Here is a 25,884-nt window from a genome sequence, read left to right on the forward strand (position 1 = left end):
TTCAAGGCTCCAGAGAGCACCACTGCATTACCAGGCTATAATTCATACCACACCTGTCGGCCACCTAACCTCGACCGAAACATTAAAGGTGGAGGCGTGTCCATATTTATTAAGGATACCCACACCTCCAGGCTAGTTGCTTAGCATAATGCATCCGAGATTATCCAAGTGCAACTAACTCTGGGCAAGACCGCAATCCAAATTGTAGTTTGCTACAGATTCCCCACCATGCCCCAGGATTCCCACTCCTCACTTCTGGATACACTGGAAAATGTTAGGGTACAACCCAACACCCTAATAATGGGCAATTTCAACTACCCCACCATTAACTGGGAAAACTACTCATGTACCAACTATTTTGCTCAGTGTTTTCTGGAATTCATAAATTCCAGTGCCTTGGATCAACTTATCCACACCCCCACAAGGGGCAGCAGTATCCTAGACCTGGTCATTACCAACATGGGTGACCAGTGTTCCACACCAAAGGTCCATTCCTCATTGGTCAGATCCGACCACAAGCTAATCACCGTAGCCATCCACATCCGGTCCCCACCCCCCATTAGGGAAACTACTGTAAAAAAATGTCTCCAAAGCCAACTTCACGCTTCTTAAGACAGAAGTGGCAAATTTCACAACACCCATGTAGACGGACAATAGAGGTACGACTGCTGAATCCTATACAATTGCATTTTATAAGCACTTACACGAGTGCATGGATCGTGCTATCCCTAACAGAACTAAGATGCTATCCTCCAAAAAAAATGAAGCCAATTTGGTGGTCCTCTGCCATAAACTCTACAACAGAAGAAAGAAACTGTTGCAAAAAAGAGTAAAATCCCATGATTGGAGGAACTCCCTGGTCACCCTCAATAAGAAGCTGAGATCCCTCATAAAATCCTCCAAAGCTAGTTACGAAAACAAAATCGCCACTGATTCTAAAGACAACCACAAAGCATTCTATAGCTATGTCAAGAATCTCAATGGCAACACTCAGATCTGCTCTGAGTTACAGCACAATGGCACTAAATATACAGAACCAACTGATATTGCCAACATCCTGGCAGATAGGGTCAGTGCTAACTTTACCCCTAAAGGGCCCATCTCTCTACCGGAAGAATGCAAAGTTCCTGCAGTCACGGCTGCACAGGTAAAAACCACACTCTCCAAAGGCAAGAACACAGCATCCATGGGACCTGACAACATCCCAGGCTGCATTCTGCACGAACTACAGAGCAAACTGGCACCCCACCTAAGTACCATGTTCAGTCATAGCCTCACCTCAGGCTGTGTGCCCAATGAATGACACACAGCGACGGTTATCCCACTCCACAAAGGGGGAGCTGCCACGGACCCCAGGAACTAGCACCCCATTAGCCTGACGAGCCTGGTCTGCAAGGCCATGGAATGAATCATCATGGAACTTATAAACAGAGGCATTGGTAATCTCCAAACTCTGGACCCCACCCAGTTCGGGTTTGTAAAAGGCAGATCATGTCTCCTAGACCTGATAGACTTCTTTGAAGCAGTCACCAAAGCCGTAGATGAGGGTAAGGTGGTTCACACAGCCTATCTAGATCTTGTCAAGGCTTTCGACATCATCCACCCACTCTGGAATTATAGATAAACTCACTAAACTAGGTATAAATCCCTATGTCACAAGATGGGTTGCCAACTGGCTCACTGACAGAACCCACACTGTGAAAGTAGCAGACTCCAAATCCGACTTCAGACCAGTGACAAGTGGAGTACCACAGGGTTCAGCCCTGGGTCCTCTCCTGTTTGGTATCTACTTCTGTGAAGTACAGGCTAACACAGAAGGTCTTTGGCTAACGAAGTTTGAAGGTGACTGCTCACTAGGAGCAATAATCAAAACTCCTAACGATGTGGACATCCTACAAAATGGCCTCACTGAGACAGATGCTTGGTGTCAAAGCCATGGCGTCAAGCTCAATGCCAAAAAGTGCATTGTCATCCCCTTTGGTAAAAACTCTGTACCCATGAGCTACCACATAGGCAGCAGTAAACTTAACACCGAAAGTGTGATGAGACCTTGGGACACAGGTGGACAGTAGTCTCTCCTTTGATAATCACAACATCACAGTAGTCAGGAAATCCTTCTACATGGCACACCTCATCACAAAAGGTTCCTCATCCAGGAAAAAAGAGGGAATTGTTCCCCTCTACTCGTCACTCATTAGACCCATTATAGAGTACAACACCCCTTTTGATATGTACCTCACAAGACATCTACAACAACTGAAAAGATCGCAGAAGTACCTCACTAAGAGGATTACCGGCCTCAAAACAGATGCCCTATGCAGACCGTCTCATAAATCTCCAGCTTTACTCCATCGCATATCACCTACTCAGAGGCGATCTCTGCCTAACATACAAAGCCATTTCAAACCCAGAGCTGTTGGACATGCTCCACTTAAAGAAATCCCAATCCCTCCGAGTTACACGCTCTAGGAACCTAAACCTTGTCACCACAATAAACAGAACATGCTGGAGGGATAGATTCATGTCCCAGAGACTTCCCATACTCTGGAACAAACTACCTATCTATATCAAACAAAGCTCCTCATTAGCAATCTTCAAGAAAAATCTTGATGATTGGATGGCAAATAGGAAATTCACCCTGGGGATCACTTCTGTGGCTCTGTTTGACAGTGGCACAGGAAAATAATTTTCTTGGGTGGCGAAAGCCAGAGTACCTTCTTGGCTAGGCTTATATAGGCCCTAGGGCCAATAGCCTAGTACCTACTTATGAACCTATTTCTGCAGTATTCTAATGCTATTGGTTATCTTGCCTAAATAATGAGGACATTCAGTCAAGGTATCAAAGTCAAAACCTTCCACACAGTCATACCGTGACATATGTACTAAGCCTGTGGGCATAAGGATATATATAACAGCATATGTGAATGTAAGAACATCAGACTATCTTGCCACCAGTCTGAGTACAGGTCTCACACCTGCTGGTCTGCTCTTTGCACGATAGTCAGTATCATCCTCCTCTTCACTTATTTAGATAACAGCCCGACTGTGGAATCTTCCTTGTTTTCCTTATATTTTGGTAGTTTAATCTGTTAGATGTCAGCTAAGGGGGAGGGGGTTAGATTGTGGTAGGCAGATTCCTTTTTTGACTTTGAGCTTAACGTAACTTAAGGAATTGTGTCAGCTCTATTAGTCATTTGTTCCAAAAGCCCTACATATGCATTTTTCTTGTCAAAAAGACTAACCTCATCCCTTTCAGCTTGGCAGCCCATAGTGTTGGACAAATAGGTCCTGTCGATTATTCAGCAAGGCTACAAAATGACTTGAAAGGTTTTTCATCTTTCAGAGGTTATCCCACTGCCCTCAACCAACGAGGTACACCTCTTTCCTCCTGTCTTTCATTGTCTTTAGCGATAAGACACAATAGAAGCTGTGCATCCACAACATATTGGAAAAGGGTTTTATCCCATATTTTTTTCTGGCACCCAGAAAAGAAGGAGAATGTAGATCCATTCTAGATCTGTCCCATCTCAACACTTTTCTGAAGGTGCCCTTTTTCAAAATGCTTCCTGTGCAGACTCTTCTTCCTTACATCCTTTCACAAGTCTTTCTGGTATCATTGGATTTGAAGGATGCTTATCTCTACATTTTCATTCATCCTTCCTCCAAGAAACTTTCTAAGATTCTTTGCTTGTTCATCATACTTTCACTTCTCTACTTTACCCTTTGGGTTATTCACAGCCCCCAGAGTCTTCAAAAAATGCTTAGCCCTAGCTATCACTTTTTGCAGGACTCAGATAATTCAGATAGTCCTGTACCTTGACAACCTGCTAATACAAGTATCTTCTCAGGATGACTTGTTAAAGCATCTCCCCTACTGCATACTGTTCCCCTTCTACATAGTATGGAGTTCAAGATAAGTCTTAAAAAGTCTGTGTTAACCCCTACCCAGGACCTGGTCTTTCTAATCTGCAGGCTAAACATGTATCTCATGTTGGCCTTTCTTCCAAAAGAGACGGTCCAGTCTCTGTCCATGTACTTTTAGTCCCTACTGCCTATTCAGTCCTGCCTTGCAAGGGAAATTCGCAGAGTTCTGGGGTTCATGGCTGCATCCATCCCCATGATTCCTTTTGCAAAACTGTATATGAGAAAGATACAGTGGTACCTAAAATCTCTTTGATCACAACATTGTCACCCTTTGGAGACGCACATCGTGTTCCTTACCTTTTTGAAGAAAGAATTACAATGGTGCATTTCTCAAGTACAGCTGAAACCAGGGCTTCCACTCAACAGCAGTACCCATTCAAGAACCGCGCAGAAATGCTTCAGACATAGCTTGGAGGGAATGGTCATGCATCCATAAGAGACCAGGGCCAATGGACCCCAAAACAAAGGAAAGAACACATCAGTTTGATGTTAATGAGGACAGTCATTCAAGCCCTGCAGATTTTTTCACTCTCATGGAATCCAAGTCCCTCAGAATCTTCACAGACAACACAACGGTCGTGGTATATAATCAATCAAGGGGACCAAGTCTTATCAGCTATGTATATTGTCTCATCTAGCATAGGAACAGGCGATAAAGGCAAAACAGGTCAATGTAAGCAGTTACCTCCCAGGACTGTGTCCTGGTGGATTCTCTAAGCAGATCCCTGAAAGATCATCATGAATGGATGTTGAACAGGGAGGGCTTCCTAGACAAAGTCCACAAATGAGGTATTCATCAGATTGATCTATTTGCTTTTGTTCACACCAAGCAGTTCAAGCTGTTTTGCTCCAGGTTTCCATGCCTCAGGACTTGGGGGATGTACAACATGTACATAAACATAAACAAAGATATAGGGGACTTGCAGACATTGGACCCGACCCATTTTGGCTTCGTCAAGGGAAGATCATGCCTTTTGAACTTGGTCGAATTCGAAACAGTCACCAAGGCCATTGATGAGGGAAAGGCAGTCCATACAGCCTACCTTGACCTTGCAAAGGCTTTCGACACAATACCCCACTCGGGTATTGTAGAAAAACTTACCAGCTTAAATGTAAACCCATATGTCACAAGATGGGTTGCAAACTGGCTTAAGGACAGAACCCACAGGGTTAGAGTTGCTGGCACTATGTCAGACTCCAAGCCGGTCACAAGTGGTGTCCCACAGGGCTCGGTCCTTGGCCCCCTATTGTTCGGCATCTACTTCTCAGAAGTACAGGCCAACATGGGAGGACTTTGGCTGACAAAGTTTGCAGACGACTGCAAACTGGGTGCCATAGTGGAAAGTGCATCGGACACGAATATCCTTCAGAAGGGACTCACGGAAACAGATAGCTGGTGCCAGAGCCATGGCCTGAAGTTAAACGCCAAAAAATGTATAGTCATACCCTTCGGGAAAAACAAGGTAACCCCAAGCTACCATATAGGTGGCAATCTACTAAGCACAGAAGAGGTTATCAGGGACCTGGGGACCCAGGTTGACAGTGGCCTTTCTTTTGACACTCACGTTGCTAAAGTGGTTAGAAAGACCTTCTACATTGCCCACCTGATCATGAAGGGATTCACATCCAGATCTAGTGAGGTCATTGTTCCCCTGTACTCTTCACTTATCAGACCAGTGATAGAGTACAATGCCCCATTCGGGATGTATCTCACCCGACATCTGCAGCAATTGGAGAGACCCCAAAAGTTCCTCACCAAAAGGATAAAGGGACTCCAAAATCTGTCATATGCTGCCAGATTGAAGAAACTCCAGCTCTATTCAGTCGCATACCGTCTGCTCAGAGGTGACATGTGCCTGACATACAAGGCCATGTCCAACCCGGAATTAATGGACATGCTCCACCTCAAAAAATCCAAATCCACCAAAACCACTAGAGCAAGCGACTTGAACCTTAGCACGGACATAAATAGGACGTGCTGGAGGGATAGATTTATCACTCAGAGACTCCCTATGCTGTGGAATAAAATCCCGGTCCATGTGAGGCAGAGCACCTTGCTGCCTCTGTTCAAGAGAAATCTTGACCTGTGGATGGGAGATCGTAGGTTTTCCCCGGGAATCATCTCTGTGTCACTGCTGGACAGAGGCACAACAAACTAATGGGCACAGTATTTTTTCATATAAGGGGTGGCGTAAGCCACAAAAAATTGGGCTAGGCTTATAAATGCCTTAGGGCAGATAGCCTAGTATAAACCTATGAACCTATGTCTTTTCCTTGGGAGGAGAAGTTTCTTTATGCTTTCTCCCCTTTCCTCTAAGGTTCTGTTAAAGATCCAAAGGGACAAGCCAAAAATCTTGCTGGTGGCTCCCTTTTATCCCATGCAGCATTGGTACCCCCTTCTCCATCATCTGGCCAGGTGTCATCATCACAGTTTATCTTACAGAGTGGACTTGCTCACACAAAACAGGAGCTCTTTCTTTCTTCCCTTCCTGTTATCTCTTCTGATAGTGTGCATGATGAAATTGTGATCCCCTTCAGACACCAATTTTCTGAGGACATGCCACACGGGTTCTTCAGTAAGTGTGAAAACTTTCCACTAGAAAGTGTTGAATATCTAAATGGAAAAGATGTTCTGCCTGGTGTTGTATTAAAAGAATCATATACAAACTGAGATTCCTACTATTATTTCATATTTGTGTGAGCTCTGAAAAGAGATAGTACACATTAATCTGCCATTTCTGCATGTATATGCCTGAATCCTGGCCAAGGCTCCTGCCTCCCCCATTGTCTTTTTAGGTAATGTCCCAAAGACAAATCTTCCAGCATAAAAGATCTGTCAAAAAGCAAATTGAAGGCCATGTTGTGTAATGCTAGGTGTCTTAACCTGAAAATGCTCTCACTGGAGGCTCTCCTTGAACTCAAACATGCCAATGTCTATGTAGTCACGAAACCTTGGTTCAGGGCTGGGGAAAGCACCCCTGCCTTACCAGGCTGTACCTCATTCCACACATTCCAACCACAAAATGAGGATGGGAAGACTAAGGGTGGTGGAGTCTCTATCTTCATTAAGGACTGGCTCACCTCCAGACTGGTTTGCCAGCATGACACACTGGAACTACTCCAGGTGCAACTGACAGTTGGAAAGACACCCATCCAAGTTATAGCCAGCTGTAGACCCTCCTCCATGACTCAGGACACCCACTCCAATTACCTGGATCTACGTGACTCCATCAAGGTACCCCCTAAAACCCTGATCCTTGGTGACTTCGACTACCCACCATAGATTGGGTGAACTATTCCTGCACTAATGCACTCACTGAATGATTTCTTGACTTCATCAATTCTAATGCACTAGACCAGCCCATGTCATCCGCCACAAGGAAAAATAACATTCTGGACTTGCTTCTTACCAACATGGGTGACCGCTGCAACACTCCCATAGTATGTTCTTCCCTGGTGAGATCAGATCATTGGACTGTCTTCGAAGTTTCTATCCCACCCAACCTCCCCTAGCCGTAATCAAGCTAAAACCTTCCCAAAAGCTCACTGCAACCTTCTAAGGGAGGGTATCTGTAGCTTCATACCACTGCCCCCCTCAGAGGATGCAGACAACTATGCTGAACAGTACGCCAATACAGTATACAAGCACATGTACAACTGCATGAACTCAGCCATACCCAACAGAACTAAAACCTGCTCCTCAAGGAAACACAAACCTATTTGGTGGACATTCTCTATCAACAGGCTTTACAACAAAATAAAGAAACTGTTGTCCAAGGGCAAAAAGGAATAAATTCCAAATTGGAAAAACTTGCTCCTTGGCCTCAACAAGCAAATTAGATGACTAGTGAAAATCTCCAGAGCCAATTATGAAGCGAAACTAGCCTCTGAAACAAAGGGGAAACCACAAAGCCTTCTTCAGTTGCATCAGGAATCTCCATGGCAAAGCCCAGGTTTGTTCTAAATTAGTACTTAACAGTATCACCTACACTGATTCTCTTGACTTAGCCAGCCTGTTAGCAGATAGGTTCAGCACAAACTTCACCCCTGCCCCCCCCAAAGGCCCTTTCAGCATCCCTGATACTTGTCCTACACCTCATATCTTCATAGATCAAGTGTTAAAGGTCCTATGCAAGGCAAAAAACACAGCTTCCATGGGACCTGATAGTATCCCAGGCTGTATTCTGCACCATCTCCAGCAATAACTGGCTTCACCATTGAGCACCGTATTCAACCACAGCCTAAGTACAGGCTTCATCCCAAAAGAGTGGAGAACTGCCATTGTCATACTCTTGCACAAAGGTGGTGCCACTACTGACCCTGGAAACTATCGCCCCATTAGTTTGACAAGTCTGATTTGTAAAGCCATGGAGTGCATAATTATGGATCTCATAAACAAGGACATAGGCAATCTCCAGGCACTTGACCCTACCAAGTTCGGATTCGTCAAGGGCGGATCTTGCCTGTTGAACCTGGTTAACTTAATTTGAGATTGTCACCAAGGCCCTGGATGAAAGAATGTCAGTGCATACAGCTTACCTTCAGTTGGCCAAGGCCTTTGACACAATCCTCCACTTGGGCATCATCAAAAAACTAACACAACTTGGCATAAATCCCTGTCTCATCAGGTGGGTGGCCAACTGGATCACCGACATGACCCTCAAGGTCAAAATAGGCACCTCCATCTCCGATAGACCTGTCACTAGTGGAGCTCTCCAGGGATCTGTTCTGGAACCCCTGCTGTTTGGCATCTACTTCTTGGAGGTCCAGGCAAAAACAAAAGGCCTGTAGCTGACCAAGTTTGTGGATGACTGTAAGTTGGGTGCTGTCATTGACTCCCCAGATGATGATAACCTACTGCAAGAGGGTCTCACAGCAACTAATTCCTGGTTCCAAAGTCATGACCTCAAGCTAAATGCAAAAAAAAATGGATCATCATACCATTCAGCAAAAATACGGCCCCTACTAATTACCACATCAATGGCAACCCCCTAAACACACAACCTGTGGTGAAAGACTCGGATACTCAGGTTGATAATCTCACATTCGACTATCATATAGCATCAGTGGTCAGAAAAGCCTTTTACATGGTTCATCTCATAAGTAAAGGGATTGCATCCAGAAAAAAGGAAGTTACTACCTCTCTATACTCCTCCCTCAGTAGACCAGTAATTGAGTATAACGCCCCGTTTGGTATGTACCTCTCCAAACATTTGCACCAAGTGGAAAGGCCTCAGAAATACCTTACAAAGAGAATCCATGGCCTACACCACCTGTCCTATGTGGACAGGCTCAAATCACTATCAGTCTACTCGGTATCATACAGGTTGTTCAGAGGTGATCTGTGTCTCGCCTACAAGGCAGTCTCAGGCCCTGCCGTACTAGAGATATCTGTAAGTCTAACTCAACAAGCATTACCCACTTGAAAGGCCTGCATCTAATATGTGACATCAACAAAACTTGCTGGAGAGACAGGTTTGTCTCCCAGAGGCTGCCCCATCTCTGGAGTAGACTTCCCGTGCACGTCAAACAATGTACCTTGCTGACCCTCTTCATGTGCAACTTAGATGAGTGGATGGGAAGCCACACATTTGTCCCAGGGGTTCCACCTATGTCCCTCATTGACAGGGGCTGACTGAGGTTTCTTTTTGGGGATAAACTGTTGGCTAGACTTGCAAGGTCCCCAGAGCCATTGGCCCAGTAAGCTTCTATGATCCTGTATCTTCCACTGCTTTCTGGGGTTGAAGAGAAACAGTGTCTCAAGGGTATCTTTCAATCTGAAGTAGGAGATTCATTTGTCTGCAACCTGTGGGTTATGGATCCGATATCGGATCCAAACCGGCATGGTTTACCAGCTATGGATCCAAGCTCTCAGCTCCTCCCCTCACCCATAATGCCCTGCTCTCCCTACATGACCTCAGATCTAGTTTGCCGCGCTGGTGACCAGATTGGTGTTCTTGAGCTCTTCAGCTAAGTGGTTTTATAAAGTTCTTCCAGTGTTAAAATTTAATTGTTTTTGAAAGTTGAGTGAAAGTTTAGGATTCCCTATTTGATAGTTATACTTGTTTAGTGATTTAATATTTTTTACTTAGTTTCCCTCCCCTCGCTGGTAGCGTAGTGTGTGTTTGGGCCTGTTGTGTGTTTAGTTACTTTTACTTTTTACCTTTAGTTTAAGTAATTTTTTTTAGCTCTTAGGATGTCAGAACAACCTAAGGCTGTTTTTTCTAAGTGCTCCGAGTGTGGCCATAAGCTTTCCCCTGCTGATGGCCACACTCTGTGCGTTCGATGCCTTGGGGTTGAACACCTCACTTCTGGATGTTCCATTTGTGCAGGGTTCAACCCCAGGGCATTGAAGGAGCGGAGGTCTAAGCTGGTCCTGGCAGGACTTTTGCCCCCGGACTCGGCTCCGGCCTCCGCTCCTTCGGGGGGAACCGTTTCTACGGTTACCTCCTCTCCGGCTCCCCCTCCTCCTCCTGGGACTCAACCTCCCTGTAGTGGTTCGGAGGAGAGGGAAGCTAGAAAGAAGGACCGGAGGGAGAAGCACCATAAGCGGCGGGCCGAGACCTCTGTTTCGGCCCCGCCTGCCAAGCGAGCTTCTCCTCCGACCTCCTTGTCTGCTGGTTCTCCCCCTCCTCGGCTCCGGTCACCCGTATGCTTTTCACTGGGACCTGAGGAGGAGGAGACCCGATCTCCGTCGAGGCTATCCAGGAGGCACTCAAGGCCTACCTCGGTAGCCTCGTCGAGATCGACCTATAGCTTGTCAGACGCTGATCTGGACTGGATGATGAGAAGGTTCATCCAGGCCCAGATGCAGATGGGAGTGCTCTTGTCTCCCCCCCCCCCCCTCTGGGGGGGAGCTCGACCCCTTTCTTCAAACCTATTGCTCCTTCTCCGACCCGCTACCCGGGTTCGGAGCAGTTGGAGCCGAGCAGCTTCGGAGCCGGGGGTGGGTTGGCGCCGATAGTACTCGGTACTTCGGATCCGACCCTGCCCTCGAGTGCTTCGGATCCGACCTCTCGGAGCCTGGATCCGAGCTTCGGATCCGGGGGGATCAGTGCTCCTTCGGCGCCCGTCTGTGTCGGAGCGCACTGTCCCTCGGATCCGGCGCCGGCGCCAGCTCCGATCCACTCCTCGGATCCGAGGGGGAGCCGATTGTCGGATCCTTTGGTCAAGGTCGGCTCCCCTTCAGCGTTTGATGTAGTGGAGAGGGCCCTGTTGAGGGTCTCCGGACCCCCGGCACTTGCTTCGGTTCCGTCCCGCGCTCCATCTGTACTGGGTCAGGCTTCCACCATCCGGCCTTTGGGACAGCCCGCTCCTTTGCCCCAAGTTGTTCCTTTGGAACAGGTCACTGTTTGCGAGGAGTCCTCTGACAGCCCCCCGGAGGATGTTCCCCGCAAACATACGTGCAAAAGGAGGCACATGGACTCCCCCGAGTCTCTCACAGAAGACACGGACTTGGAGGAAGGGGATGGATCCCCAAGATCACCCCCTGAGGATGTCTCATTTGGAGACATCATGGAAATGCTCCGCATAAGGGGGGGGGGGTGGTCTGCCCCCAAGTCTTCCTCGGACGAGTCTGTGTTCTTGGAGGCATTTGGTGCAGGCCTGTCTACCTCTTGGGTGTCCCCTCCTGCCGACCCCTTGGTGGACCTTATTACCACCAGGGCGTGGAAGGAACCGGACACCGTGGAGCCAATCCCAAAAAGGCCTGACCATATTCTCAGTCCCCCGGCTGACCGTGCCCATTGGAGTAAGGGGCCTCCAGTAGATGCCATGTTGACGGCGGCTGCCACCAAGAGGGAACTTGCTCAGGAGAGTCCCTCAGTCCATCCCCCGAGCAAGGAGTCTCGGATGATGGACCGCTTGGGGAAGCGGATGTTTAGTTCAGCGACCTTCTCAGTGAGGGCCCTGAACTACCTGGCACATGTGATTAGGATGCAGCGCGATCTTATAAAAGAATACGCTGCATCCCCCCCAGAGTCCATGTCGGAGGAGGACAAAGTGCTGCACTCCACCCGTATGGCCACTCTCAGGTCCGTCACTAATACCTCTATGCGGCTACTGTCCCATGCTATGGAAGGTGCCGCTAGAGCCGCAGGGGCAGGCCTAGTTACCAGACGTCAGGCCTGGCTCCGTCATTGCGATTTCACTGAGCCCTTCAAGGCGTCATTAGCGAACGCCCCTTTCGATGGTTCTGCCCTCTTTGGCAAAACTGTTCGTGATACTTTGACCCAGAGCGAAAAGGACAGGAAGACGCTGTCTGCCGTCGGAATCCACTTCTCTGTACCCCAGAGGCCCTATTCTAGGAACCAAAAGGGTCAGAAGAAGATGTGGTTCTGGAAGTCGCAGCAATCCCAGCCTGCTCCGGACAACCAGTCCTTCCGTGGCAGAGGAGGACAGGGGGGACGCCGCCCCAGGGGCAGAGGGGCTCCCAGGAACTTCGGGTCCAGAGAACCCTTCTCTGAACGGCCCGCGCAGCAGCCCTGAAGGGTTGCCCAGCTGCTCCACTCTGGAGGCAGTCGGGGGACGTTTTTCGGAGCACCTAGCGGCATGGGAGTCCATAACATCAGACCGCTGGGTCCTCCAGATCATATCCAGAGGATACCGTATCCCCTTTTGTCACATGCCAAAATTGAAGTCCCTCCCCGACGTTCCACCCGGTCAGTGGGAGGCCGCTTTGGCAGAAATTGGCCATCTGCTAAAGAAAAGAGCCATCCAGCCCGTCCCCCCAGACCAGATCGGATCTGGGTTCTACTCCAGGTTCTTTTTAGTGCCAAAAAAGACGGGGGATCTAAGACCAATTTTAGACCTTTCACTCTTGAACCTGGCAGTTCCCAAGGAGAAATTCCGAATGGTTACGTTGCAGTCTATTCTCCCCCTTCTGGGAGAAAACCACTGGATGTGCTCCATAGACCTCAAGGATGCGTACTACCATATACTAATGGACATGCGCTCCAGGAGGTTTCTCCGCTTCCGGCTGGGAGCCAGTCACTACCAATTCCGGATCCTTCCCTTTGGTCTCACCACAGCCCCCAGGGTGTTCACCAAAGTATTAGCAGTGGTAGCGGCCCACCTGAGGCTTCAGGGGGTGCAGGTCTTTCCCTACCTGGACGACTGGCTTCTCACTGCCCCAACAAGGCATCTACTACTATTGGCGCGAGACTCCTTTCTCCATCTTGCTCCTCGTCTGGGCATCACAATAAACACAAAAAAATCCAACCTAGCACCCACGCAGTTCATAGATTTTATAGGTGCCAGGTTAGACACGAGGAGATTAAGAGCCTTCCTCACTGCGGACAGAGTTCAAAACTTGCAGCTCCAGGTGCGGGCCATTCTCCACTCAAACTCAGTTCCGGCGGAGTTGGTCCTGAGGGCCCTAGGGTCCATGGCGGCAGCGATAGCGCTTCTTCCTCTCGCCAGGTTCAATATGCGCATCCTTCAATGGACACTCCTAGTTCAGTGGTCGTATCTTGCTGTTCCTATGCATCATCCCATTGCGATCAGCAAGGCTTGCAAGCGGTCCCTCCTGTGGTGGCTACACTCTCCAGATCTCCACGGAGGCCGCCCCTTTTGTGCTTCTCCCCCTCTCACCACGGTGACCACGGACGCCTCCCGCCTCGGGTGGGGGGGGGCATTTTGCAGGCCGGACGGTCCAAGGCACGTGGAACGATTCGGAGACCTCACTGCATATCAACGTTCTAGAGATGAGAGCAGTGCTCTTAGCGTTGCTAGCACTTCAGGCCTTTCTTCCCTTGGGAACAATTGCGATTCAATCGGACAACATGTCTGTTGTCTGGTATATCAACAAACAAGGAGGAACCAGGTCTTACCCTCTTTGTCGAGAAGCCATGAGAGTGTGGGAATGGGCAATCTCCACCAACCGCTTTCTCATAGCAACGCATATTCCGGGTCGGTCCAACATCCTGGCGGACAAACTCAGTCGCACCATTCTCACCCCTTACGAGTGGTCTCTCAATACTCAGGTAGCGGAACGCATCTTCGCACGGTGGGGAACTCCTTGTTGCGATCTTTTTGCGTCTCCCTCAAACACCAAGTGCGACAGTTTTTTCACTCTAATTCCTCCTCCCGGAGGTGCCCCAAGAGACGCTCTGGTGCATGCTTGGCCACCCGGTCTTCTTTATGCTTATCCCCCCTTGCCTCTGATGCTCCAAGTTCTTCAGAAAGCCTCTCGGTTGGGGTACAGAATGATTCTCATTGCTCCAGTTTGGCCTCGACAGATCTGGTTCCCTTTCCTAAGGTCTCACTCAGTGAATCCTCCTTGGATTCTAGATCCCATTCCGGATCTGATATCTCATCCATCCCGCTTATCTCCCCCGAACCTGGACAACCTGAAGCTGACCGCTTGGCTGCTCCAGTTCCACTCCTGATCAGGACTCCCGGTATTTCGTCCCCTGTTAAGGCCATCCTGGTGGCAGCTCATAAACCATCCACGAGGAAAGTCTACCGCAGTAAGTGGAAACGGTTCTCGTTGTGGGCGGAACGGCTAGGCCTAAACCCCTTCACAGTTCCCCTTCCTCTGGTGCTTGACTTCTTAACCACTCTTTTTAATGATGGTGCCAGCAGTTCCACGATCAAAGTACAACTTGCGGCAATTTCTCATTATCATATTGGTCATGACTCCAGTCCACTGATGTCTGCCAAATTGTGTAAGATTTTCCTAAAAGGTACTTTCCTTCTCAGGCCCCCTGTAAAGCAAGTGGTTCCTCCTTGGGACCTTTCTTTGGTCCTCCAGGCCTTGACCGCTCCCCCCTTCGAACCGGCGGCTACGGTAGATCTGAAATTCTTATCTTTCAAGACGGCCTTTTTAGTAGCCATTACCTCGGCCAAGAGAGTCTCAGAACTTCAAGCATTATCAGCCAAACCTCCTTACTTGGTCTTTCATCCGGACCGTGTTTACCTCAGGACCAACCCGTCCTTTCTTCCTAAGGTAGCTTCTGAAGCAAACATTAATCAATCCATTAACCTCCCTGTTTTCTTTCCTAAATATCAAAACAAGGGTGAATACAAGCTTCATTCCTTAGATGTTCACAGGCAACTTAGATTTTATCTAAACAGGACGGCTGGTCATAGGCAATCCGACCAGTTGTTCATTTCCTTTGCTAAATTTAATTTGGGCAAGCCAATTTCTAAAGTCTCATTATCTCGCTGGATTTCACAATGCATCTTATTGGCTTATCAAGCTTCTGGAAGGCCCGCACCGGAGGGTGTACATGCCCATTCAACCCGGTCAGTCTCTACCTCGGCCGCCTTTAAGGCTAGGATTCCTCTAGATGATATTTGTGCAGCAGCCACTTGGGCTTCATCTCATACCTTTATTTCCCACTACAAGTTGGATCTTACATCTAGGAGTAGAGCATCCTTTGGCTCCGCGGTGCTCCGGAATATCCTTCCATGATGGCCGCCCAAGATTCAGGTAGCTGGGGACTCTGTCCCACAGGTTGCAGACAAATGAATCTCCTACTTCAGATTTAGAAGTTATGTACTCACCATAACGTTCCATCTGAGTAGGTGTATTCATTTGTCTGCAACCATCCCGCCCTCCTATCCCCCTGGCCTTTTCAGTTTCCTGCATATTATGTGTTACCCTTTTCAGGGTGTTCATGCTGTTGGCAAACTCGATCTGAGGTCATGTAGGGAGAGCAGGGCATTATGGGTGAGGGGAGGAGCTGAGAGCTCGGATCCATAGCTGGTAAACCATACCGGTTCGGATCCGATATCGGATCCATAACCCACAGGTTGCAGACAAATGAATACACCTACTCAGATGGAACGTTATGGTGAGTACATAACTTCTAATTTAAACCCACATAGGAGGGCTGTTCCCCCTCTGCAGGACCTTAAATTTTATTGAAAAATCTTATTTGGCCACCTTTTTAGCCAGCGGCTTCCATTTCACTTGAAATTCTATACATATGAAACCATTCTACTAGTAGACGTTACTTTTGCTATAGAAGGGATTCTGAGCTTCAAGCCCTTATGGCATCTCCTCCCTTCCTTATTTCTCATAATGACAGAGTATCTTTGAAGGTCATTCTTTTCTTTATGCTTAAAGTTGGCAACAGGTAGTCCTTCCAGTAGGCCATTAATCTTCTCACCTTCTTTCCAAACCCTCAAAACAGAATTGAAAGACTCAGCATTTCCTGGATGTGCACAGGCAGCATGGATTTTATATGGATAAAACTAGAAGATATTCAGAAAATTGACTAGCTGTTTGTTTCCTTCCAGGAAGCCAAGTTGGGTAACCCTTTCTGTAAACAAACCATTGCTAACTGGATTTTTAAGTCCATTTCCTTTTGTGTCCACCATGGGCACTAGAGCAGTTGCTTCCTCTTGTTTACCTTAGAGATAAGAGATACAGGGTTTGATTCTCACCAAGGAAAATGACTAGGCTAAAAATGATCCACAAGGGTAGCTAGCCTAGTACTTAGCTATGAACCTATGGAGCTTTTTTACAGAGGAATGTATTCCAGGGTTATTCTAGAAGCAGATACTTGTTCATGTGTGTAGACTTTCATGTAATATTATAGGGTAGAGGTTTTCTCTACATCCAGAGCTTCCTTTGCTGGATCTGTTCTTTCTGGATTAATTGACAGTTACCCTATGTGTGATCCATCCAACCTTTTAAAGTATTAAGCTTTGGGAACCACCTAATAGTACTGGAATATTGCAACAGCAACCTAATTAAGGTCATAATACAGTTGTGTAAGAACTTATGTAAACAGTAGATGTCCTGGTTACTGTTGCAGTGTTGCTTCTCAACCTCACTTCCCCCTTTTTCTCATATCACTACCACCCCCCCCCTTAGCTTTCCTCTTTCCTTTTATTTTTACTTATCCTTAGGTGTTTCCAGATGATCTGGCATTGAGATGGTCTGAAGTTCTTACACTCATACATCCAGTTATGTACACTTATGCCCACAGCCTTAGGTCATACATTAGACGTATGGTCATATGGAAAGGTTTTATCTTTGGTACCTTGGCCAGACGTACAGGTTATTTCAGTGAGATAACCCCAATAGTATTGGAATACTGCAACAATGATCAGTAGATGTCCTATTGCTCACTCCAAAGCTCTAACACGACTGTACTTACTGTGAGGAGAAAAGTGTCTGGGAAAATGTTTCTGTTTTAAAGTAAAATGCATGAAAAGTGGATTAGCTGTATAGGATCTTAGGATCATAAGAGGTTACTAGGCTAATGGCCCTGGGGGGCCCTTACAAGCCTAGCCAAGAGTTTATCCCGAAAAAGAAACATTAGTCAACACCTGTCATCCCTGTCAATGAGGGATCTCCTCATTGGTTGGTGTATATTTTTTTCTTTGCTCAGACATAACTGGCCATTGGCTTACAGTGATGCCTTACCTGTTTTCTGATGTTCCTTACTCTCCTGGACTTCCCCTGATACAGAATGAGGGCCATTGAGGAAATACAGGCATCCCAGGACAGCACACTGAGCATGTGCATGCCCAGCAGTATTCCAGGACTAGATGTGCAGTGGATGATCTGCAGTTTACTGCCCCTCACGTCCTCAGAAGGCTGCTGTCAGCAAGTCATCCCACCCAGCTAGAAAAGCACTGTACAGTAGTTTCCCCAGACTCAGTTTGCCCATCCTTCCCTGCCAGTACCTCATATGCTCGAGCCAATATCAAACTCTCCTGATGTGGCCATAGTTAAGGTTTTTTTTCCCTGTACTCGGACTATTTTAGATTTGCATTAAATTAAACTGTGTGTAAATGATTATTTAAATAAAAGTAAACGAAGCTACATCAGACTTGCCCTTTCAGTAAAATTTAATAGAAAGAAAACATAAAATAGTACATGTTTACTTTTGCCAGTATGAAAAGTAGAAACTAAAACTTTGATCTACAAAGGTGTACACTGTTGCAAAGCTTGCTGCTTGAAGATGCTGGCTTACACTTTAGTTTATTGAGATAGTCCCCCACCCACCTTCAGAAGTATGAGACGGTGGGAATGGGCAAGCATTCTCTAAGTATGGCAAAAAAAAAAAACTTGAAAAGCAACAACCGCACAATATCCTGTTTGCAAACTTATTAGTAAAGAAACTAACTGCTAATTCAAAAAACATGTGTATATGTATATATGTGTGTGTGTGTGTATTTGTGTATACGGGTCTACTTCAGATGATCGAACTTTCAAATGTTCGACTTTCATGTGGCCGAGACAATATGATTGAGCATTTAAAAGTTCGAACATCTTATAAAAAAAGTAAAACAAAACAAAAAAAAATTAACTGAATGTTTTTAGCAGGAGGCAAGCACCCCTGCACCCTCCCCCACACCCCTTGCTATTTAAATATACCAACTCTGAGATCGCACTGCAGTGCAAAAAAAAAATGGAAATCTTCCCGTTCTGCACTGTATGGAGATCTCCGTTAAGAACGTTCGAACTTTTAAAAATTCGATCATATGGTCTCGGCCATATGAAAGTTGAACTTTTGAAGGTTCGATCATATGAAGGGGACCCAGATATATATATATATATATATATATATATATATATATATATATATATATATATATATATATATATATATACACACTACAAGAATTACTGCTGGATGATACTACCCTGGGAGAAATAGCTCAAGCTGTATTATATTGCCTATAAAGAACCTGAAAGTTATGTTTTAGGCTTAAAAACCAGGAACTGTAAGGGCAGAATACATACTTTAGCAATAAGCAGATAGTTTCTAGTTTAGTTGTTAGATATTTTTCTGGACAATATCTGTCTTTTTTTAATTCTTTGTAAAAAAATTATATACTTTTTACATGTTTATTTGTAAATGAATTGCTTTAACTTTATTTCATGTAAAACAAATGCCTTATTCAACTTCAAATGTGTGTGGCTGATGATTTATTTATTAGCTTATGGGTGTATGCATTTTACCTCTGTACCTAACTGTGGGTATTTACCCTTCAAAGTGTTACTGCTGAGGTTGTTGCTACCATTCAGATAATCAAATTTGGGATATTTTAGGTATGAGGAGTAATTTTTTTCTGTTTTTGCTTGTGTAATTTGGCTCGTGTCAGAGTGACTTGAAGACAGGGAGTGTGTCTGTGTGTGTGTGTGTGTGTGTGTGTGTGTCTTTTGGCAAAAACTAGTCTTGGTTAAGTTCCGCTTACTGCTACTAAGATTGTAGTGGAAAACACTAGGCTTAATCTCAGGATGGTGAAATCCTGGAAAGCCAGAGTATATAACTCACTTCTGTAGCTTTACACTGTAAAGCTTATTCAGGTGGGACAGATGTTACCTGTTACCCAAGACCACAGTGCACTTTTATCATACACCGTTAAGTCCAGTTGTGCTTTGCACATTAATCAGTCCCAATAGTAGGATTCAAGCAACCATACTGCTGGCTTACTTGCACTCACATGTTGTCAGCAGTGGTATAGGAGTCAAAAGCCTTAGCCCATGTCTATTGTGAATTAATTGGTAGCAGTTCTGGGATGTTTTCTTAATTGCACTTGTATAGTCAGTAAAACAATTTTGGTCAACAAACAATGTGCACACCATTTCAGTAATTATTTTAATGTTTTATTTTTTAGAGTAGTTTAGCAAGGACATTATAGCAGCCTTGTGTTCAGCAGAAACAAAGTCCAGAAACCGGAGACAGCCATACAGTAACTGTAGGTGCAGATCGTGCAGCAAAATGATTTATTCCATCCACAGATGACATTAAATACAAACTGAACTGAAAAGACTACAGGTAGAACTGGAGGTTGACTATCTTGAAGCAGCTGAGAAAATGAAGTAGCTTGAGACACTGGAGGGAGAGAAGGGACAAAGAGCTGAAGAAATAAGTAGCATCAGGGTACAAGGGAGATGCTGGCCTTTCATCAAAGGCGCATGAATGATGTGGGGAATGCAGAACTTCATATACCAATCTCATTACTGAATTGTTTTTTCGGTATAAAGAGAAGAATGACATTGATATTTTTATTTGGGCATTTGAAGGGGGCTGTAATCAGCACCAGCCAAATTGGCCAAGGGCTGTTTCAGAAATGAATGATGTGGATTGTTTTTATTATTTAAATTTGAAAAGGGACTTTCTTTGGTGTTTTAATCTTATTACTAAATTGTAGAGGGGAACATTCAGAAAACGTAGAAAAAGCCAGATAGTGTGAGTGAGTATATTTCAGAAATATTCATGAGGCCATCAGATCTGGTTAACAGATTGGTAGTGTAAAGCTGAGGAAATGTGGAAAAAATAGTGACTTCTGTCTGACCACTAAGACACAGTTGTATAGGGGGTACCTGGCACCACACATGGGTGTAAGGAAATCTGTGGGAGGCAGTCTTAAACTTCACTGCAGATTGCAGAGATAAAAGAGGAAAACATTGCCTCAAGTACACAAGGTGTCAGAGAGAAATACTTCCAGTATAATCAAGTGGGACAGTGTGAAGTCCAGTTGTCCACAGTGACATGTTGGGAAACAAAAGCCACACGAGAGAGCTAATAAAACTAGTAACACAGTAGTGATATGTCTGCTGTTAAACTGTAGCTGCTCTATGTTATCAAATCAGCCTGTATTGTGTCCTAGTACAGGCTAGAGAAACTATTGCTAAGAGGATGCTGCATCATTTATAATTAAGTCTGCAGTTGTTAGTGAGAAACATCACCTGTCTGGGCTGTCACCTCCAGTTATGGCTGTGGAAGGGATAACTTCAAGTGCCATTGGCCAGGCTTTATTTGAGCTGGAAAGGAGCTAGAGAGACAGGCAGGGGGTAGAGTTTAATGGTATTCCAGCAGATGCTGCAGTAGGTAATGACTCTGATAACAAGTAGCCTGTGTACATATGGTGACACAACTATGCATGGAAGCAGTAACATGGGAAATGTAACTGATGTGACACAGTCATTGTCCAGTCATTAAGTAGAGGTTGGTAATGTGACAACTTCAGAAAATGTGATAAGCTGTAGCAGAAACCTGAATAAAGCAACAGTTGTCAGTAGGTAATAGCTGCCTCTGGGAGGAGTCACTTTAGGAAAATAAATGGTTTGGGCAATAGCAGTACATCTAATGTGCAACACAGCTATCAAAGTGTACTGGACTTCCATTAGACACGGAATTGAAGAGGATTTCAAAGTAAGAGTTAAGACATGCATACCTGTTAGCGCTCACGTTACAAAACTAGAGGGAAAAATTCAAGGAGGCTGCTAATCCTCAATTGCTGAGGGAGTGTGTGTGTACTGAAAAAATGGGATTGTTGTTTAGAAAGTGGACTTTTAAAGGGGGCTAGAGGGAGGAAAGGGATCTGGCAGGTGTTAGTCCAAAGGGCCTATAATTGTATTCGCTTTTCAGGATATGAGCATTAAATGTACAAAAATGAAGTTTAAGCATTTTTTTATTGACTATGCATTGGAAAAGATATCAAAAGGTACTGCAGAGCTTGTGAGTAATGCCAAAAGGCTGTTTACTTAGAAGATAAAAACAGGGTGTATTTCAGCTTGTAAGGGTACCATGTAGACATAGGCACCAAACAGTCAAAAGGGCAGGGCTAGTAATCAGGGCATAAAATGACAGATAAAATGGTAAAAGTGCCAGTCCTGTCACTAAAAGCTCCGGCAGTCTTTTAAAAGAAGAAGCTAAATGAGTGTAACGTGATATAAACTGATATGAGATGTACCATTTACATCGAAGCTCCATGAGGGTTTTTCAATAAAACTCACTCGATTCTAAGAGAGTGAAATGTGTAAGGAAACTATAATTGGATGGGAGAATGTCAGTTTTTCAAAGTGTTAGATACTTATCAAATTTGAAAAAAAATGTAAATTTATTTAAACAATAAAAGTAGAATTTGGTGCACTGTAAGGTGCTGCACTAAGTGAAAGAAAATGTGTAAAATTGTTTGTAACTGCACTTGTAATTGTGAAAATGTGATACAGTTTGGATGCAATACCAAAGTCTTGCTCCATAGATTTGTACAGTGTTGTAAATTCTACTGCTTGAAGAAGCTGTTTACCAGTGTACCTAAGTCTGGCCACCCACGTTTCAAATTGTTGCTGCTGAAGCTGTTGCTAATGTTCAAATATTTGAAGGTTGGCTCTCTTTTTATCCATCCCCCGACTCACCCAGTAACCCCTCGGCCTTCACCTAGTTGATCCATTCATTCCTACCCCCTAAGAACAGTCACTAGATTAATGGGTGATTACTAGCTCTTTCCCCAGAAAAGCAACTGGGGCAGATCCACATGAAGGACTAGAGTGCTATAACCCATTCATTCCCTACCTTAGGGGCTCATCAGTGCTGAGAATACAGGTTACTGAAGTAAGCTGTAGCGTGAAATGGTTAATGAGGCTTCAGACTGAATCGATTATGTGCTGAAGTCCTCTGTGTGTGAATGAGCAGAAAAGACTGTGATGCATCTGATATCAAGTTTGACATCATTAGACGTGGCTATCTACCTCCTTTTACAGTCTGTGCTTTCACACCAAGGGATGCTGTCTTGCTGTCCGTCATATATTTTACAAGATGAACATGCAAACTGTAGTAAGGAGATTGTGGAACAGACATTTTTTTTTTTCCATAAGGGCATGCATGATCTGGACAAAATAACATTTATTTTGAATAGATGCTGAAAGTTTGCACAAAAATTGTACCCCTGGAGATGAGAGATAAAGTAATGGAAAAGTAATGTTAACATAATTGTCTCATATAGTACTTTCAAATAACTACACTGCATGTAAATTGGAAATGGCCATAACACATTATTCCATAAAATGTGGCAGTGTGCCATAAAATTAAGGAGGTCTGGCTGTGAGTTACTAGCAGGTGAAAATTCCTTCAGTAGATTTGCTTTTGCATCCTGGAACCTGTTGCTTAAATCAGAGTGGAATGAACATTACTTTATTAAAATGAAAAATCAGCTAGCTGACTGTCTGACTCTGGTTTATAAGTACACCAACTGAAGGGGTAATGGTTGACTTAGTATCCTGGAATTCTTGTTTATACATTTATTTATTTATTCGTTTATTTGCTTGCTGTAAATAGTTTTTTGGTTACACTTCACCATTTAATTGTCTTAATTTAATTTGCCATTGAATTTTCTTTGCATAATATTTCTGTGCTGTAATGTTTTCTTCATAGCAGTTTGCAGTTATATTGTGACGCAAGCCTTGTAGTGTCTGTGATTGTAACCATGTTCCTTTTTTTTAAATGTCCAATGTTAATTGTTAAAGTGGGTACTGAGTATTCAGTATATGTAGCTATGCCTCTGACCTGGGTTGTAGCTGAAAATAGTCTTTGGACCAGCACACCTACCTGGTTAATAGATAAGTAAGTACATAATGCTGCAAGAAATACATTTGTTGATGATTCATTGAATTTCTATCTGAAAATATATAATTCACAACTACAGTTGGAATGTAATCACTTAATTTTTTTAGAGGGATATAATCACACAAGACACATTTCAAGTTAAGAAAAATAAAGCCCATGGAATACGCTAATTTTACTGAGCATTTTTATATGTTTGTTTTACAGTTGTTCACTTAACTCTTGAAGGTGTAGTCTTAAGGTATCGTGTGCCAAGTGAGATTATTCACTTAACTCTTGAAGGCGTAGTCTTAAGGTATCACATGCCAGTCAGATTAGATGACTTACCCAGTTTTTTGATTTCCACAGGACCTGCTTATAACTTGAGGAACAGTATCAATGGAGAAATTGCTCCACCCACCATTCCTGAAGAAAGTCATTCTGTAACAGTGAACAGATCAGACTCAGGATGAGCATGTCTCGTTCTTTCCTCTTGAGGCAGCTTTCAACAAACAACTCAGTACTGCTATGCAATTGCTGCTGTTAATTTATTAGAATGGGAACATGTTTATTTCCCAATAGAAGGGTTTCTGCACTTTATAGATTGAAGTAAAGCCTAAACTTAATAGTAAATGTATTTTATCTCATTTATACTCTATTATTTGCAAATGTATTTTCCTAATCCTTCATAGTTTGACTATGTGAATATAGTGTTCTGAACAAACAGCAGATGAAGTGTCAACATTTCTACATGTATTTCCCATTTAAAGAAGTGAAGGGGCTGAAGTTTATTAGCTTTCTGATGTCCGTGAAACTGCCATGAAGCAGAATTTTAGTGATGATTAAAGAATGGATAGTTAGTGCCAAGGACCAAATATGTATTTGTATAAACTGACTTGAGAGTATCATAGCACCTTGATAAAAGACTATTCTTTTCTTTTAAAAAGGAAAGACTATTCTTTGTGTACATGATAATGGTTTCTATATGCCTTTTTTATGGAAAAGCATTTTTATTTGCATTAATTTGATTTGATGTATGATATTGTCCCAGGTAAAAATCTTAGTTGTACACATGTAAAATCCGCAGATAATTGGTACAAAATGTGCCAGGTACATGTTGAACGATAAATTGTGCTTTTAAGTGTCAGCTGCAAAAGTTTACTGAAATATGTAATGGAGAAGTATGTTGCACCTATACTGTGCCTGTTATTTCTTGACATACCATTGAATGTTTGATCCAGTGGATTAGAAACAATTCTGAATCAACATATTTCTAGATATTGTCTGTAAAGTAGTTTAAACAAAGGGTTCCAAACAAGTGACATTTGATAGTTATAAATCAAATTGTCAGGAAATGAATCCAACCTGCTGTCACAAATCAGTAACTGCATTAGTATTTCTCATAAAGTGTCATTATATTGAGGGCATGCTACATGGGTTCAAGAGATACCAAAATACTATGTATGTATCAGACAGCCAAAGGTAACCCAAAGGTAACAGTCACCATAAAGTCTCCCACTGAAGAATGAGACATATTTAGTGTAGTTTGCACAGTATGGCTTTAGTCAGGCAGACATTCTGGATGATAATGTACAGCTAAATATTTGATGGAACAACATTCGGCCAAGCTCAGAGATGCCAAGACTCCCAAAGTGGACTAATAAGGCTCCAAAACGGCCTGGGATCCAGAAAAATGTGTATACACTGATGGTTAATATATTATTACTTAACAGATTAGTATCACATATGTATGGGCATATATATATATATATATATATATATATATATATATATATATATATATATATATATGTGTGTGTGTGTGTGTGTGTGTGTGTGTGTGTGTGTGTGTGTGTGTGTGTAGACAGTAACAAAACAGAGCAAATGTTAGATCTGTTAGGGAGGATAGCAGCATTAAGACCTTGGTGTACAAATCTGCATTTCTAGTCACAATCTGTTGTGCAATTTACATAGCGTACTCTGTAGTGGGTTGTAGCATTCAAATTCTTATGTGACTTGCTTTTTTAAGTTAAGTGTTGTGCACTTTTTTATTGATTTTGAAACAAAAAGCAGGGTTTATGCTGTCATTTATTTAGTGTTTTTAATGCCATTTTTAGCTGCCATTAATACTGTCCCTGTTATTGCTCATTCATATTAGACTGTACCTTTTTTGTTCATAAAATCAAACTGGAAAAATGTGAAATATGTGAAAACTCTGCTAGCTCTTGAATCAGCCACTGCTGCTCTGTTGTGAGGAGCAGGGTTTCTTTGGGTTTTGTAAGAAAAGATGGAAATAAAATATGTTTAATAAAGTCTACAGCACCACTATCAGTAGTGTATAAAAACTGAACTGTGTATAAGTAAGAAATTAGTCCCATATCTAAATGTGAAGCTTAGTACAATCACTGTTTGAGTATGGTATGCAAAAGTGTCCTTTGCGGGCATAATTCTTACTAGAAACTGATAGTCTGTGAGGTTAATTAGTATCTGTCATCATTGTAACTAGGTTAGTATAGAAAGCCAAGGTAGTATGTGAAGTGCCAATTATTTAAAAAATATAACAGCTTTGTGGTGCAAATCTTATTAAATGTAGATGTCTGGAAGTAGCTGTGAACATTTAGGATTAAAGTAGCAGTTTAAAGAGTTTTTAGAGAGAAATGTAGAA

The 25,884-nt window shown here is 43.9% G+C and overlaps 1 protein-coding gene across 1 annotated transcript in view; it reads left to right on the plus strand.

Moving 5' to 3' along the window:
* Positions 1 to 25,547, plus strand: part of PLEKHA3 (pleckstrin homology domain containing A3) — a 610,832-nt gene extending 585,285 nt beyond the window's left edge. The window contains exon 8 of the mRNA XM_044073717.1: positions 23,589 to 25,547. Coding sequence (XP_043929652.1) covers positions 23,589 to 23,692 — 104 coding nt within the window. The 3' untranslated portion in view covers positions 23,693 to 25,547. The remainder of the gene's footprint in view (positions 1 to 23,588) is intronic.
* Positions 25,548 to 25,884: the final 337 nt, after the last annotated feature.

Source organism: Protopterus annectens, chromosome 6.part0, assembly GCF_019279795.1.
Source record: "Protopterus annectens isolate FY-2018-M chromosome 6.part0, PAN1.0, whole genome shotgun sequence".
Classification (NCBI taxonomy): domain Eukaryota; kingdom Metazoa; phylum Chordata; order Ceratodontiformes; family Protopteridae; genus Protopterus; species Protopterus annectens.